Source organism: Archocentrus centrarchus, chromosome 5 (assembly GCF_007364275.1).
Source record: "Archocentrus centrarchus isolate MPI-CPG fArcCen1 chromosome 5, fArcCen1, whole genome shotgun sequence".
Lineage (NCBI taxonomy): Eukaryota > Metazoa > Chordata > Actinopteri > Cichliformes > Cichlidae > Archocentrus > Archocentrus centrarchus.
The window spans coordinates 32,080,897-32,098,496 of NC_044350.1; the positions used below are offsets into that span (position 1 = coordinate 32,080,897).

At 43.8% G+C, this 17,600-nt stretch overlaps 2 protein-coding genes across 2 annotated transcripts in view; one reads left to right on the forward strand and one right to left on the reverse strand.

Moving 5' to 3' along the window:
* The window catches only part of kctd6a (potassium channel tetramerization domain containing 6a), a 28,149-nt gene extending 18,334 nt beyond the window's left edge, over positions 1 to 9,815 (reverse strand). Inside the window, exons 1-3 of the mRNA XM_030729354.1 lie at positions 9,686 to 9,815; positions 7,431 to 7,520; positions 445 to 614 (exon numbers count right to left, since the gene is read on the reverse strand). Coding sequence (XP_030585214.1) covers positions 445 to 614; positions 7,431 to 7,457 — 197 coding nt within the window. The 5' untranslated portion in view covers positions 7,458 to 7,520; positions 9,686 to 9,815. The remainder of the gene's footprint in view (positions 1 to 444; positions 615 to 7,430; positions 7,521 to 9,685) is intronic.
* A 1,290-nt stretch (positions 9,816 to 11,105) lies between these two features.
* LOC115780999 (bromo and FHA domain-containing protein DDB_G0267958-like) lies at positions 11,106 to 17,063 on the forward strand. The gene is made up of 5 exons (XM_030730479.1): positions 11,106 to 11,959; positions 13,159 to 13,326; positions 13,447 to 13,625; positions 13,721 to 13,961; positions 14,671 to 17,063. The coding sequence occupies exons 1-5, from the start codon at positions 11,381 to 11,383 to the stop codon at positions 15,154 to 15,156; spliced, it is 1,653 nt and encodes a 550-aa protein (XP_030586339.1). The 5' UTR covers positions 11,106 to 11,380; the 3' UTR covers positions 15,157 to 17,063.
* Positions 17,064 to 17,600: the final 537 nt, after the last annotated feature.

A 17,600-nucleotide genomic window follows, 5' to 3' on the forward strand; every position in this document is an offset into this window, starting at 1 on the left:
CCTTGAAATAGGTTGGATGTTCATTTACATGTTGACTTTCCAGCTGGCCACCACTTGCCATGTGAGCAAGCTATCCTGGGCTGACTGTTAATACCCTCTTTTCCACTGATCTTGTGGTGGTGCCCAATCTAGAACCAGTTCCACACATTTCCACCGCATATAGACTGGTGCTAGTCCCCAAACGTTGGTTGGAACCAATACTGATGCCAGCAGGTATCGGAGGGACTGCCACAAGAGTTCGCCAATGATAAGCTTCACACAGATTCTGTCCACCATGATTGTGTTCCCATGGAAAGTAGCCCAACTCCTGGTAGTGAAACTAGGCAAGAATCAGTTCTCAAACCTGTTAAAACTTGGGCAGGTCCTCAAAAGGCACTACAACGTATGTTTTGTAGGGTCTTATCAGTAAGCTACAGAAGTTAAAATTCAAAAACTCTCACTCACCGAAACAGCGGACCGTCACGGTCGATGAAATAGTTTCCGTGTGCGTCCCTGACGGTGGGGAGGTCTCCTCTGAACATGGCTCCCAGCATGGAGTCTGGGTAGCGCTGCAGTGTCGATAGGGATGTGCTGTAAACACAGCCGCCCACATTAAGAGTAACTGGCTCCCCCATCTGGACAGAATGGGAACAACAGGCAGAGATAACAATGAAGGCTTCTGTCAATGGAAGCTGTTCACAGCAGACATTTTTGACTTGCCATGTTGGGTGCATGTGGATATCAGTCCTATAAAGACTCAAACGTGTATAGGGCTGCAACTATCAATTATTTTAGTAATCGAGTATTCTATCAGTTATTCAGATAAGAAACACTTGTCTTATTAACAGTTCATCTCCATATATTAACTTCCGTAGATTAACTGGAGGTTTTTCTCTGTGTGAAACAAATAGCGGTGGATGCAGCAGCTACAAAGTTTTCTTTTCTTCACGTTGACACCTGCTGATCAGGTGTTTGATGGAGGGCTCCTCCAGCTGTTTCCCAGTTACAAGAACAAGCGCTGCTGTGTTAGACACTAGAAAAATGTTTCCTTTTGCTCCATCTGATCTCATCGTCTCTGTAATGGCTCCGCCTCATGTGCTTGCTGCATTTGTGCAGACAGACCGCACGTAAAACTGCTGCTTTTATCAGTGTTTTTGTTGAAAAACCAGGGGCGTAATGTTATAATGCTCTGTATTCACAAGCGCCCTCCTAATGAAAAAAAAATGTGTCAGCGATGATCCACTCTGTGTTAAAGGGTCGTTTTTCCAAATGAAGGAAATGCTGCTAATGCGGTGAAATGCTCCGCTTACATGGTGATACCTGAGCTGCAGAGTTTAAATGAAGCATCGAAGCAACAAATTTGTGTCGAGGATTTTTTAATAATCAAATCATTCGAGTTACTCGAGGAATCGTTACAGCCCTAAACATGTATACGGTGAAAATGGGCTGAAAATTAAATTAACTTCTCAACCAAGTGATGCACTAAATGCCACGTTTTATGTGAACGTACTCAAAACCAGAAGCAAAAAGCCGTAAAAGAGAAAGTTAATCATCGTTGCAATACCCCATTATCTCTGACTGGGGTTTTAGGGTTGTTTTTTTTTGGTTTTGTTTTCGGGGGGTGGGGGGGCAATACAATTCGCTGCTTGTATCTTGAAGGTGACCACTTTTTTTTTTTTTTTTTTGCATTTTTGGCCACAGCGGCTTTTTTGTCTACAGTGGAGAGTGACAGGAAATGGGGGAAAGATACGGGGGAAGACACGCGGGCAAATTGGCGACGGCCCGGGACGCGAACCCGTGCCGCCCGCACCTCCCGTGCCGCAACGCGGCGTATGTATGTGGTCGCCGGCTTCACCACTAAGCCACCCAGGCGCCCAGGTGACCACTTTTTTAATTTAAGTTTTACATGTACGCATGTGCAAGCGAATGCAGCTGTGTTGAAACAGACATTTACAAGAGATGTGAGTTTGGTAGCCCTGAAAGAGGCCAGCACACATTTAAAAAAGAAAGGCTTATGTTGAATCTAGAGTTAGACACGGACTTCTAAGTATTTACTTAGTGAAGTCAGGGGTAAAGCAGATTGCTGAAAAGAGGGATTTTAAAAAAAGAGAGGAAAAAAAAGGGGGGGGGGGGGGGACAGAAAATATTCGTTATATGTTGTTTTTAGTAATGCGTGTGTGTGAATGCGCCTCTGTCATGGAATGCACTCAATAATGAGGGTAAGAAACTGCAACCATGCCCCCCGCGATCAAGAGGCGAAAGGACCCAGGGAACCCAGGCCATCCACAATCCACTAGGAGCTCAGAAGACCTGAGGCCACACATCCTTATGGCAACCACGTGCACACCCCAGAGGAGGAAGGAGGGAGACCCCGGATGGAGCCCCCACGGCCAAAGGGCAAGAATCCAGAGAGCGAGGGGCAATGAGCCCCCCCCCGCGGCAGGCCGGCACCCCCAGCACGAGCCAAGCATGCGACCCCCGCGGGCCCAAGCGCCCCCCCAGCGCCAAGGAGGCCCAAGCCACCCCAGGCCACAGCCGCCAAGGGAGCGGGTCAGAAACCACACCAAGACATCCGGCCACATACACCGGGACACACGGGCACCCACACCCCAGGGGTGGCAGTGATGATCAGTGAGGAGCAGCGTGGAGCGGTAGGGAGGGGTTACTCCTGCCCATCCACCGTGTCCCACAATTGCCAAGGCTCGGCAAGCCACAGACCCAGGCCCAGCTGTCCACACACGCACACGCACACACACACACACACACACACACACACACACACACACACACACACACACACGCAGACACACACGCACGCACGCACACACACACGCGCATGCACACCATACATGGACCCCTAATGTGAGAGCGCGGGTACCAGTACAGAGCCAGCGGCAATCCAGGGAAGCAGCCAACCCAGCCCGAACAACAAGCCAGTTCCCACCCCAGGCAGGGTGCATGAAACTGGGGTGTGAGAAGACCCGCCCAACCGCTCCTCCCACCCAACGTGTTTGGGGTGATGTGAGTGTATGTAATGAGACTGTGTGAAAGCTATGGTGCTATAAAAATTGGAGGGACAGATGTAATATGAGCACTGAATAACAGCGCCCATCGCCACTGCCCCCCCAGGCCCTCAATGTCTAAAATGTAAATAAATTGAGGAGCAGGCAGCAGTGAACAGACAAGTGGGGCCACCTCAGCAGCGCCACCCACTAACCACTGTGTGACACACCTGCCCCCCAAGGCCCTATATGTACTATGATGTGTTGTGAAATGAATGATGCAATTAAAAAGGAGGAGTGGGACATCAAGCAACACAGCGAGCAGAGCCGAGGAGGTGGCCATACTCACTGCAGCACTAGGACCCTCCCCCAAAAACCTACGTGTGTGTAATGTGATGTTTAACTGAGTGGGAGGAGGGAAGGGGTCAGGATAAATATGACCGAGAGTCAGAGGACTACCCCCCGCCCCCAGAGTAGGAGAGCCAGCTAACTACTGGCTCACTAGACACCCCAGTTCCCTACACCCAACCGCAGTGCAGGGAAGGCAGGTCCAGGGCCTGAGGTGGCCACACCCCCAGGACACCACCATGCTCCACCCACCCACCACCCACACTCCAAATGCACACACCCCACACGCATACAAAAGACAACAAATATCACACCCACACACAATTACAATAAACATCACACTCTCACTCTCATACACATGCACACGCATACGCACACACACACACCCGCACAAACACACACAATAATCATTAAATCAATGATCACAGTTTATGATCACACCTCATTTTTACTAAACACTGGAAAAGTAGTTAACACTGGAGTGTTTAACATTATCTCATGTTTGAACTCACAGTAAACAAACACTGGAGCTTTATAAATACTTGCACTACACAACACTGTTATAGTTCTCATATAATGCCTTACATATTCTGGGAGTGTTGCATTTTATCTCCCACATACAGGGTGTTCTGAGCATGATTGATCAGTATATTAAGTTTGAGTATCTAGTCAAGTCACATGTGTGTGCACTACATGTACTGTGTTTGGCTATTATGAGTGGGATATCAAAGTTTTCCTTCATGCCACATTCTTGTCTTTGAACATGTGGAAGATGGACAGCACCTGTGCTCCTCTGATGGTGATGGTTTGGCAGAAGAGTGAGAAACTGGAGTGTTACAGGTCAGAGCGACCAGCTGGTGGTGATAAGCAGAGAACTGGAAAATACTGGATTGTCTGAGTGGAACACCTGCCAGAGATGAGATCAAGAGGGGAATTTTACAGCCAAGGGTGGGCACAGTAATCCACTCTCTATAAAAGTGAGAGCCACCGAGGGTCCGGAGGGGTCTGTGTGTCTAAGGCTTAACCCCCCCGGGAGACCTTTGTCTATTTTTGTCTAAATTCTCTGAGTTGATGGAAACTGATTTTCAATAAAATGCAATTTCTGTAATTTGAAGTTGCATCTCCAGTGGTTTTTGTGTTTAAAACCATATTAGGAACAGCTTGAGACTTTAAAGTTAATTTGGTCATCAACTACAGCTTTTTGACACAACACTACAATAATCTGTAAAGTAAAACCATTACTGAAGTGCCCGAATTTTGTTGTAAAAATTTTGAGCAGCTCATCCCTAGTTTTTATACTCAGATGTTTTTTTTTTTTTTTTGAAGGTCAAGACCAGAGTGAGGAAAGCCTAAAATATCCATGAAAAAAAACAGACAAAAACAAGATCACACACACAGAAAAGGACAAAGGTGCCATCATTCAAATGCCAGAAATGTTTGGCTCTCTGAAAGGCTGCCAGAGAGCAGGACAGGTTGGACAGAAAAATGTTTGCATTTAAAAAAAATAAATAAAAGCTTGAACACAAACACACACATGCTCTGATTTAGTCATTTCCTTATGAGGACATGCTTTTTGTCCACAAAAACTGGCTGAGCCCCCACCGTGTGCTACACAAATGGTTTTATGCAAAGATTGTTGCTCCTTTCTAAGGCGATGTAAGCACAATGATAGATTCAAATGCATTAGTCACCTATAACTGAGCACAAAATTACATGTAAAACTGAATAGATCCTAAAATAATCTCTCAGCTTCATCTCCATCGCTGCCTGTACCAGTATACAGGCCTCAATTTCATGTATATGACCCCCCCCCCCCCAGATACCACTACATTGGTGAACAGAGACACAGCCATTGAGGGTTATACTATGTTGTATTAATACTGGCAACTAGTAGTATCTGACTGTGAAAATTCAATTTAATTTTATTTAAATTGATAAAATGATATATAAATATATCATGGATATATTTATATGGCGTCAAATCACAACAGTCAGATCAAGGTGCTTTATATTGTAAGACCCTACAAAACATACAGAGAAAACCTCAACAATCAGACAACCTCATATGAGCAAGCATGTGGTGACAGTGGGAAGGAAAAAAACCTCCCTTTTAACAGGAAGGAAGCTCTGGCAGAACCAGGCTCAGGGAGGGGCAGCCATCTGCTAAGACCGTTTGGGGGTGAAGGGAGGGAACCACAAGTAAGCCAGTACTAGTACTGCACAAGTACTGCAGTTTTAGTAACTGGTGTGTGTCATCTGGCTTCATGGATAGATAAAATTGGGGCTCATGTCAAAACCACAGCATGGGGATCATCATCAGCAATGAAAATGTAGGCGATGCTTTCTAATAATACTGCCTAAAGGAGCATGTATAGTGTAAACAGAATTGGTCCTAGCACAGAACCCTGTGGAACTCCATAATTAACCTCAGTGTGTGAAGAAGACTCCCCAAAATGCACGCTGACCGAACATAGCCTGAATAATTCTCCTTTTTGGTCTAGAGACCAAAACTTAACATGTAAAACAAACAAAAACAACAACACAGAACTTCAATTTCTTCTCTGTTTCAACTTCTTTATTCCTTCTATATCTGGTTCCCTGTCACTGTGTGTGTGTGTGTGTGTGTGTGTGTGTGTGTGTGTGTGTGTGTGTGTGTGTGTGTGTGTGTGTGTGTGTGTGTGTGTGTGCGTGCAGAACTACCTGAGCAATTGTCCATGGTTGTTGCATCCCTGCTCTCTAATTCATCTTCCATCTGTATTTACTGTTGTTGAATGCAGCACAGAGCTTAGCATTACCCATCATGATATAATTTTGTCAGTGTCCAGTTATTATTTTCATAAATAGCTTATAATTTAAAAACAGGTGTGTGCTGCGGTGTTTGCTATCACCAAGGGGGTGATATCTGTAGTTGCAAAGACTTACTGTCCTATAGAAGTCTATGGGAAAGGGGACCTTTGCCCTGACCTCTGTAAACACTTTACTGATGAGTTCATGGTCTAAGTCACTCTTTAAGGTCATATTGAAGAAAAAAAATTGAATAAAAGTCATTTTTGTAAAGTCTGGTCTTTAAACCTTGGTAATACTGTAACTGTATGGTGACTAAATACTTCAGTAACTCAACATTTAGGTTTCTGCTAAAGCTTAACATTTTTGCTGTGCCTTTCCTGTCACGTTTTCTATCCTGCTGAGTTGTTGTGCAATTTCTGTGACTTTATGTTTGCAAAGCATCACTGTTCGTCCTCTTGAAATGAACCCCCCCCCCAAACTGACAACCTTACTATAAGCTTCTCAAAATAGTTGTATCAGTTGTACTTTTATTTTAAAAAGAGAAAGGAAAAAGGGGTATTTTCTTCTTCTTTCACCTTGAGGCGACAGCTGTTGTGATTTGGCGCTATATAAATGAAATCTAAGAATCTCTGAGCTCATTTTTCTGCACTGATAAATCATTAAGATGACAGTAACAAATGACCAGCCTGTGCACTCATGCAGAGGTACACGCCACGCCAAAGCAACGCCAAGCCCGGTACGTGTCAGTAGTTATGATGTCACTTTTGGCACGTTCCCCCTTTTGCAAGGGCGACAAATGCAAACATTTCACTGCTAGACCCCTTCCTGTGTGGACGCCCCTTAACTGGTGTCCAAAAGGAGTTTGTGTGGATTATTTTATTGTTTAGCTGACTTTGCTTTATTAAAGTTTTTAAGACAATAATAAAACTTTTCATATTCTCCACACTCCTGATTAAAAAAAAAAAAAAAGAGCCACTGTAAACTAGTAAAAGCCCTTTGAGGAAAAATTAATATTAATTAAAACAATACCCTGAGTTTCTGGTCATAACACCCAGCATTGATGGCACTATTTATTGTCTTATGCTAATTTTTGTGTCATAGGATTAGACACAGCTGGCAATACTTTTAAAATACTGCTACAAATACTGGTCCGGCCGTCCATCCATCTTCTTCTGCTTATCCAATTCAGGTTCTCGGTGGGGCTGGAGCCTAACCCCTGCTCCCACAGGGGGAGAGACTGGATACACTTTATCACGGTGTGAAATTAAGACCGGTTACTGCCCAGCACCACCTCTCAACATGAGTAATACATACCATTTGACCCAGGTCTCCATTCTCCATCTGCAGCTGTCGTTTCTTCAGTTCAGGTGATCGAGAAGATCATTTCTCAGTTTCCACCACCACCTGCAACAAGAGGGCGAACAGCTTGTGAGACGGTCGCTATAGAGATGAGCAACAAGCGGATGCAGCAGCCGACACGATCAGGAAGACTAATCGAGGCTGATTAGTCTTGCGTCACCAATGTGTCCTCTCCACACAGCCAGCCGGTGAGGAAGGGGAGGAGAGGTGTTTCTTAAATCAGATGAATGAAGCTCACACTGCGACTGATTAATGGAACTCAAACAGCATCTTAATGAGCCGTGATTAAGTTTTAAAATCACAAATCAGACCCAGCTGTGGCTGAAAGGCTGAAAATCTCCAAGTACTGCTTCTTCCAATTTTAATTTTAATTTGGTGTGGTTCAAAGTGAGTGCAGCAGAACCGCAGAGATTTTCTTATTCCACTCAGTCTTCTTTCCTGTCAAATCCTGACACCTACATTAATGCTACCCAACAGCTGATAGTTTGCACAGCACAGTAGTGGTTTAATAGCCTCGAGGAGCAAACAGAGAGGTGGTATAAACTCTGTCATTTATAATTATCTTCTTCTTTCGGCTGCTCCCTTTAGGGGTTGCCACAGTGGATCATCTGCATCCATCTCACCCTATCCCAAGCACCCTCCTCTATCGCACCAGCCCTCCACATGTCCTCCTTCACTACATCCATGAACCTCTGTCGTCTTCCTCTTCTCCTCTTGCCTGTCAGGTCCATCTTCAACATCCTCTGTCCAATGTATCCACTATCCCTCTTCTGCATATGTCCAAACCATCTCAGTCCTGTCTCTCTAACTTTGTCTCTAAACTGCTTAACCCGAGCTGTCCCTCTGATGTACTCATTTCTAATCCTGTCCATGCTGGTCATTCCCAATGAATATATTAACATATTCAACTCTGCCTCCTCCAGCTTCACCTTCTGTCTCTTTATCAGTGCCATACATCATAGAAGGTCTCAATACCATCTGGTAAACCTTCCCTTTCTGTCACAAATCACCCCTGACACTCATCTCCACCCTGCCTGCACCTCTCATGTGGACTGTCCATTACTTTGGATGATTTACCTCAGGTATTTAAACTCATCTACCTTCACTACCTCTGCTCCTTGCATCTTCACCTTTCCACCTGTCTCCCTGTTACTCACACACATCTATTCTGTCCTGCTTCTGCTGACTTTCATTCCTCTTCTCTCCAGAGTATACCTCTGCCTTTCCAGCTCTCCTCCACCTGCTGCCTACTCTCACTACAGATCGCAATGTTGTCTGCAAACATCATATTCCACGGATACTCCTGCCTGACCTCATCTGTCAACCTGCCCATCACCACAGCAGACAAGAAGGGGCTCAGAGCTGAGCCCTGATGTAATCCCACCCCGACCTTGAACCCATCTGTAACTCCTACTGCACACCTCACCACTGTCTCACTGTCCTTATACACGTCCTGCACTAACCTCACATCTCATTGTACATTCTGTACAAATAAAGGCATTCTGTTCTCTCTCTGCCACTTCTGACTTCCTCCTGCAGTATCACAGTTCCTCTCGTGGCAGTGCAACTCCTTCTGACCTTCTTTATACTTCTCCATCAACACTCCCAAAGCAAAGATCACATCTGTACTGATCTTTCTCAGCATGAAGATATACTGCTGCTCATTTATCATCACCTGTCTTCAACAACTCTTTCCCACATCTTCATGGTGTGGTATAATAATAATAATAACTCACATAAATGCTAGAAGCAAAAACATTACAAATTTCCTGCGAGTATTTTCTGAATTTCTCCATTTGCTGTCAATGTGAAATAAATATTGAGATTTGAAAATGTCACTTCAGTCTTTGTGTTTTTAATCTCAGGTTTGGCAGATAAACAGAAACACACAGAGAGGAAACTAACTTCTAAATTCCGAAAGTGTTTACATATTTATTAGTTAATGAATTTTTGAGTAACAGAGCGGGGCCATTTTTAGATAATTTCCAGACCAAGACCAAAATCTAACCTACCTGTGGAGTTGTTAAGATATGAAAACAATCAGTTAAAGCCCTCCTCTGAGTGACCACAGATCTGCTGGAGGTTGCTGCTCAGTGTGCTGTGGCTAACGGGTGCTAGCTGATAGCATCAGGGCCATATAAACAGACGTCACACCGACACGTTGATAAAAAATTTAAAAATTTAAATTTAAAAACTGTGTCCGGTCTTACCTACAACCATTCCATCACTGCCGACTACCGTTTCAACCACAAACACAACTGGAGATGAGAGACACTGCTAGCTAGGCTGTTCGTCCATAATTTATACTGAAGACTTCCGGTAAGATTTGTCAAAATAAAAGCAGAGACACCGAAAGAGAGAAATATCAAACTCAAAAAATCCGGAATTGATATCTGTGAAAAAAAAAAAAAGCGGCCATGGTAATGTTAGAATAAATAAATAAATGACAGCATCACGCTGTTGCCTCACATCAAGAAGTAAGAAGGTCGCAAGGACATGCAGTTAGTGGGGTTAGGTTAATTGGTGATACTAAATCGCCTGTGAGGGTGAGTGGTTGTGTGTCTCTCTATTAGCCCTGCGACAGGTTGGTGACAGCTTTCCCTTGACCCACAGTGTGCAACCAGAATGAATAATAAAAAACGATAGAGCTGTAAGAATATGAGATACAGACATGAAAACAAATATGAGTTTTTAAGGTATAAATATTAATTACACAAGATACCAGTCAAAAATTTGGACACTCACATCCATTCATTTAAAATAAAATTTTAATGGTCACAGGATGTAAAACTACACAAATGAGTGAGTGTGTCCAAACTTCTGACTGGTATTGTATATTAAAGCCAAACAAACAAATGAATAAAAAACAATTTGACTGGTGATTTGTGTAGTTTTACATCCTGTGACTGTTAAAATTCAATTTAATTTTTTTCTTTCTTCATTAACGACTCATGCATTATATACAGACTAGTTCTTTTTTTTTTTATTATTATTTTTTTTTTTTTACAGACTAGTTCTAAATCAATACGGAGAGTACCTTACTCTAGAATAACAATCACAATAGAATTTTACACTATAGAAGTTTTAATATGGAAAATTAAGCACCCGGAGTTTTTTTTATGATAGTTTTGACCTGGATAATCTCCAATATCATTGTACATCCTGTATAATGACAATAAAGGCATTCTATTCTATAACACTGTGCATTCACTTTGGCCCTCCACACCACACATGTGCATGACCACATTCACTTCCATATAGTTTTGATCAGTTATGACAGTTACTTTTAACTAACAGTGCAATTTTGAGTAAAATTTATTTCATACATCTACTAATGTATTTAATTATTTCATTATGTGCCAATTTTATTTATATAGCGCATTTCATTACATGTAATCTTAATGTGCTTACCACCAAACATGAGAAACTATGTAGGTCTGTAGTGTCTTAAGGCAATAAAAACAGCAACAACAAAATAGAAGTTAACATACAGATACATTCCCAGCTGTTTCATTTGTGTGATTATATATTATACAGCTGGGAAGTGTAGTGTTTACCTCCCACCACAGGGGGCGCTCATAACGGCTTGTTGCCTCGCGGAGACACGGAATCTATTTTGTTTATCAGAGACTGCATCCTGTAGCTTTCAGCGCTTGTGTGTTTTCCATCTGCTGTGGAGATTTTTATGCTGGAAGTCTGTCTTTATTTTCAGTGCACTGTTTTTGAATATCCACCAGACTTTTCCACATATATCTGTGGAGGCTCTGGTAGGCGTTTCACCGAGAGTCCGAGCTTAGGCAGGCGAGATTTAACGTTAGCTCGCAGGGTTAGCGCGCCGCTGTGAACCGGATCCGGACGGAGTTCTTCGTCTCTGAGTCTCAACGCCAACAGGAGTCCCTGGAGTTATGGCGAGTGAAAATGCTGAAGCCAACCCCGGGAACGATGAGGAACCGGGTCCTTCAGCCGAATCTAACGAGCATGACTATGCCCACACTGCGGACGCCAACTTGGGGACCTCTTCCACCGACCCTACGGGAGAGCCCGAGCAGAGCGCCCTCCCCGAGTCCTCCGCCTCCCCGCAAGTGGAGCTTCCCGAACCGGCTGTGGGTGCAGAGGTAGACTGCCCCGGGGGGAATGAAGTGGAAGCGCAGACCGGAGAAGATCCCCAGAAGACTGCAGAGTCTGAGTTAGCTGCTCCGGCGTCCCCGGCTGTGCATCGTGGTGGTCCTCGGCGGGTCAGGCGGCCGGAGGACAAGAACTGCTCCTGTTGCAGGCTCGAGTTCGAGCGGCACGGCCGGTCTTTCAACCGGAGGGCGGTGTACACGTTCACCTCCCCGGAGACTGTGCATTGGGCCTTCCCGGGCTCCGTGGTCAACGAAAAATCCTTCCTGTGCGAGACCTGCGCTCAGGTGATCCGGAGCAAATGCAAACGCAAACAGAGCGGGAAACGGACCCTGTGGCTGAAGCCTCCTCCGGCTAAACCGGTGTGTCTGTCTGTCTGTCTGTCTGTCTGTGTGTGTGTCTGTCAGATAGTGTCATGTCCAAGTTAAGGCCGTTCTCAAATGTTATCCTCTCTGTTGTGTGTTTGTATATAACCACGTGCAGGGCTGCAGGTATTTTTCCTTTCATTAAAGGTACTTTTTGCAATTTCCTCGACCACCAGGGGGCAGCATCTCACAGTTAAATCTATTGACGTTTTCGTTTGTGTGTTGCTGCTGTTGTCCTTTTAGTCCTAACCCCATCTTCTCAAGAGGCTTTACTTTTCCCAGGCTGTCATTGTAGATCCCAGTGCGCTATCCTGTGGTATAAGCTGGTATTTGACACAGCTATGGCCCGGCCTTGGTTCAGCTGCAGCATTTGTAACTTCTTATTCTTTTCCTAGCTGGAATAATTTTAAGCACCTTTGAAACATGGGAATTAAAATACCATTAAAGCCTGGAACAACATTAGGCATCATTTGTTGGCTTCATTGGACCAAAAAAAAAAAATCCATAATAGCCTTTATAGAAAAATTACATTCAAAGGTTATAGAGTAGTATGTGAGTTTAAGGAAGGGGGTTTGAATTGTGCAGCCAGATTTATTTTTAGGCATATGTTCATCTTGTGGGAGGGGCTTAGAAGAGAGGGTGGAGCTACAGGCACTGACTGTATGCAACTTTTGGGTCTGAAAAGTGAAGTGTTAAAGTGCCTGCCTACCTTTTTTCTTGAACATCAGGGGGTGACTCATCTGAAGTAGATGTTAGTGTATGGAAGTCTATGGGAAAATGACCTCAGTAAACACTTTCCCAAAGAGTTTGTGGTGTTAGTCATTAGCTTCAGGTCTTTTTTTTTTTAATACAGCGTGATGATAAATTGTAGTTTTCATCATTGTGAAGAAAGGATGATAAAGCAGATTATGCTTTATGGCGGACCTACCATGTCACTGATAAATTATTACTAAAGGAGCAAGACTTAGTCATGGTGGCTGTGTCCATCCTTTATATACAGTCTGTAGCTTTTTACCTAATGCAGTTTTTATCTGTCACTTCCTTTCTTGATACTTTTTGTCTGTTAAAATATACTTCTTTTCCAAGAGTCCAATATGACACAAAATGTGTCCTGAAAAGCTTTTGTGCACACATTTCTTATAAGTTGTAACTGGTGCGTTGGTGGTTTAAAAACATGGGACTCTGTGTGATTGTAGTCGCAGGTGAATAATAAGAAGGTGGCAGGCTGTAGGATGGGGAAGAAGAGCAAAGCAGCGCTGCTGGTGAGCAAGTCCAGCTACAAAGCTGCTTTCCAAATGCTGTGGTCCTCTAAAGGTGCTCGGAAACCCATGATGGAGTTCTGGAGCAAGCAGCTGAAAACTGAGGTGAGGAAAGATGCTTAAGACTTCTCTTATTTGAAGTATTCGTGACTGGAAGTTTTTTTTTGTTTGTTTGTTTTTTAATTATTTAATCATGGCGTGCTGTGTTTTCTGGTGATGGTGCAGATGAAGATGCTCTCGCGGCTGTCAGACAACCCCTTCCATCAGAAGGTGTCGGGGAAGAAGCCACTGTCGTCCTTCCCCTGGCGGCGATGTCTGAACTGGGTTCAGGAACACGCTCCACTCGTCACCACCTGCCTCCGCTCGCTGTTCCCGGACATCAACGCCCTGTACAAGAGCAACAGGTAAGTTTGACTCAGGAGATTTTTCTCGTGCTGCTTAGACTTACATCCAATCAGATGCGGGTCAGCAGTTTGAATTTGTTCTGTTTGTTTGGCAGCCAGCTGACGGAGGAGCAGGCCTTCATGCTGCTAGAGCGCCGGACTGTGGTGGCACTCTCCATCCCTCTCTTCACCAGGAACATCTGGAAGAACAACTTCCTGCAGGCTGCTCTGGGGGCCGAGCTCCGCCTGCAGGGCTGCTCTGGCTCCGCCCTCGAAACCCTCAACACCATGGGGCTGTGCCAGAACAAAGACACCGTCAGGCTGCTGCTGCACAGGCTGCGAAATGGCAAAGACATGGTGAGTGCCATCATTAGTGGAGCTGGGCTCAAAACAAGATAAATATGTAGTTGGTATCAGTGCCGCTGAGATTATAGTTTACTTAACAAATGTATTCCAGTATAAACTCTGAACTGTAGCACCCAACGAGGGTTAATCCCACGTTGGGTTATAAAGCGGCCCCAGAAATGCAGTGATAAAAGCCACAGTCTGTTTTAAAAATGAGACATGGAGCACACATAATATTAAAAACACCTGCCCTGGACTGCTTCATGCCACCAACATACTTCAAGACATACTTCAGGGGTGTCAATTTTTTATGTAAAATAAAGACGTAATAGTGGCTTTGGCTGCTTTAGTGAGTTTTTCTTTGTGTCTAAGGATGTTTTTCATCTCCTCTTCTTACTAAGCAGATGTTTAGTGATGCACCTCTGGGCACAACAGATAAAGTATGAGGGAGATGACGGTGCTTTTAATGTTCTGAACTCTTATTAAAGCTTCATATGTTCATTTGAAACAAGTGGACTTGATGCTGATTGCTGCAGGCAGGGTGGGGAAGTCAACCTTCTTATGAGAGTTGTTTATACTAAGAATAATATTAGATTGAGTTTCATATGTTGAAGGACCAAACAGTTAGCAATAAACATGCTTAATGAGCACATCTTCAACTACATGAAGGCGCTCTTTTATTTGTCTCGATACTTAACTCTGTTTCTGTCATCCGACACAGGATGGCGACACAGGGATGAATGCTAAAGAAGAGCAAATGAAAGAACAGATGGGAGACGTGATGACAGATGAGGAGGAGGAGGAGGAGGAGGAAGAGGAAGAAGAGAAAGATGAGGAGGAAGAAGACAATGAAGAAGAAGAGGAGGAGGAGGAGGAAGAGGAGGAAATGGTGATGGCAGTAGAGGAGGAGGTAGTTGAAGAGGAAGTGCAGGATGGGATGCAAGAGGAGGGGGAAGAAGAGGAGGAGGATCGTGCAGCGGAGGAAAAAGAAGAGAAGAAGAGGAAGAAGAAGGCAAAAAAACAGAGGAAAGAGGAGAAGAGGAAGGAGAGAGTGAAACGAAAGGCGAAGGAGAGACAGGAGGAGCCGGATGATGAGGACGATGATGATGAAGACTCCGAGCAGAAAAAGAAGAGGGTGGTGGTGGTGAGGCTCGGACTGCTTAAGGGACACTCGGAGGTCGGACGAGCCGACCTATCGGCTCCCTAAGACTGCAGGCTCCAGACTCAACAGGCCCCACCTCCAATCAGAGAGCAGCACAGAGGCCCCACCCTCCTCCCTGGCATGTATTCAAAGGCATTCTGGGAACTGTAGGAGGTTAGTAACTGTGGAGGGAAAGTAATGAGGGCCTCACTTTAAATTTTCAGTTTCAGTTTGAGCCCAGAAACACAGAAGTTGTTCCAATACGACTGAGATTGACAGCTAAACACCCGCAGGCGATCAAGTATGATCGGTCCCCAAAGTTACCAAATTCATCTTTTGTTCCACCTTGTAGCAGATCCAGGAAAAGGAGAATAAGCGATCCGGCTGTGATCACAGAAACAAAGCACAGTTCCACATGATGCGCACCCATTATGGGAATAAAGTCAAACTTAGCAACAGAAAGTAAATGTGAGAATCAAGTCATTTTGTTTTGATTTATTAGCCAATCAAACTGATATCAGATCATGCTTAAAGGTTTCCGCGTTACTCAAAACATCACGACTAATTTTCTTTTTTTAAATCAATTAATTATAATCTATAATTATTTTTGTAGACTTTATCCTCATGACATTATGACTTAATTCTTACAAGATTTCCTCTTTGAACACTGAGAGTTAAAGTGACCATAAAATGTGAGCAGTGCTCAGCTAGTATGCTTTATTAACTTGAGTCCTGCTCACCACTAAATCTGAGAATGTGCAGGGTAAAATCTAAACACACACCAAAACTTTCAGAAAGGTGTGAGCAATTCTCGCCACTGAGTTTTTCTTTATAAAGTCTGGATATTTACTGGATCTCAAAGCACTTCGCTGTACTTACACAGCTGATCTTATACGAAATCTGCTTTCAATGGCATGTAAAAAAAACAAAAAGCATTGGGGGGGTACGAGCGGCGCTTTTAACTTCGGGGAGCCTGGATGTCCTCAGACACACCTATAATAAAGCCATCAGTGACTCTCGTGCACTTTGTGTTGATCGGGCTGTTGGAGTTATCAGGAGGTGAAAACAGGTTTATTTTCTAATCCCGCTACAGTTACACCATCTTCACTTTTTACAAACTCACAGGAGCAGGAAACGGTGTGAGTTTGATTCTGAACACTGTGACGTCTCAAACTGTTCAAAGACTGAAGCCCGGAGCTGAGTAGATGCACACCTGAGAAAAGGACCTGGACTTTATTTGCTTTATAATCTTCATTTACTTTGTTTGTTGGCCTTATTGAGCTCAGCTGAAGAGATCGAAGGCTTCAGGATGCTTGTTTGAGGCACGGTGAAGCCTTTGATTCATGTCGTGCTGAACCGATGGTAGGGTTGCAGATTCGGTTGCCTACAGAGGTCGTAACCGTCATGTTTGGTGTCTGTATGTTAGGTTTCCAGGAGTTTGCAGACTGTTTAATCTTTCAGAGCTTTTAGAAAAACTGACTTAAATCTTGGCATGACATGAACACAGCAGAGAATGTATAAAAAGTCTTTAAAGATGTAAAAATGTATGAACTGTTGAGGATTAATGCCAAAAAAGTTTTTCTTTCCTTGTCTGTAATTTCAGTGAGGTTTACTAATAATTTCCAGAAAAGACGTTCTTATACTTTGGTCCTGATTACAGTGAAAATTCATATTGGGCACACTTCTACTTTTTTACTATAATTGGAGCCAACGTACGATGTCCTTTCCAGGAGATGAGTATCAAATTAAAGACCTGTAACATTTAAGGGTTTTAAATGATATTCTGTTGGTTCAGCTCAGTCAGGAAGCTTTCTGAACCGGACGACTCTGTAAAACGGTTTATGTAACGAGGTTTTGTCCTTTTGTGTCAGAAATGTTTTTATTTTTATGTTTAAGTTGAGGATGACTCTGTTTTCTGACTCTTCTCAGAAAACAGAGCTGAGATTCTGAAACTGAGATTCTCTTTGCAAACCTTTACCAATAAAAATAATTAATGCTTCACTTGTTCTTAGTTATTGCTGCTTTTAAAGGGTATCCATTTTCCTTATCATATTCACAGTAATGGGTGTTTATATTTTTCAAATAATGAGGCCAATGTATGCACAAGCAATCCCTGTGATTATTTTTTTTTCTGCTGTGGTTGTGCCTGTAATGAAGAGGTGGTGCTTATAGGCTCTAAATTCTGTTTGGGGAAGCCAGGCGAGGGGCAGCAAATAACATGGTGGCTGGGTTAATCCACATCCTAAGAGGTTCAGTTTTCCAGGTGTGGATGAAGCCTAGTCCTAAAGCAAAAACAGTCCAGGACTGTCTGGCTCCATTTATTCTACAAGCTACATGCAGCCCAGTTTAATTCAAGTGGGCCAGACCACTAAAACTGCTGGGTAACATATAGAGCAGGGATCCTCAAATCCAGGCCTCGAGGTCCGGCGTCCTGCAGGTTTTAGATGTGTCCCTGATCCAACACACCTGAATCAAATGGTTGAATTACCTCCTCAGTATGCAGTCAAGTT

What these genes read in the sequence shown, in the direction of transcription:
- LOC115780999 (XM_030730479.1), top strand. Translation starts at nt 11,381, where the DNA reads ATGGCGAGTGAAAATGCTGAAGCCAACCCCGGGAACGATGAGGAACCG. An exon ending in GCCCTGTACAAGAGCAACAG is followed by an intron (nt 13,626 to 13,720) that starts GTAAGTTTGACT and finishes TTTGTTTGGCAG; the next exon opens with CCAGCTGACGGAGGAGCAGG. An exon ending in TGCGAAATGGCAAAGACATG is followed by an intron (nt 13,962 to 14,670) that starts GTGAGTGCCATC and finishes CATCCGACACAG; the next exon opens with GATGGCGACACAGGGATGAA.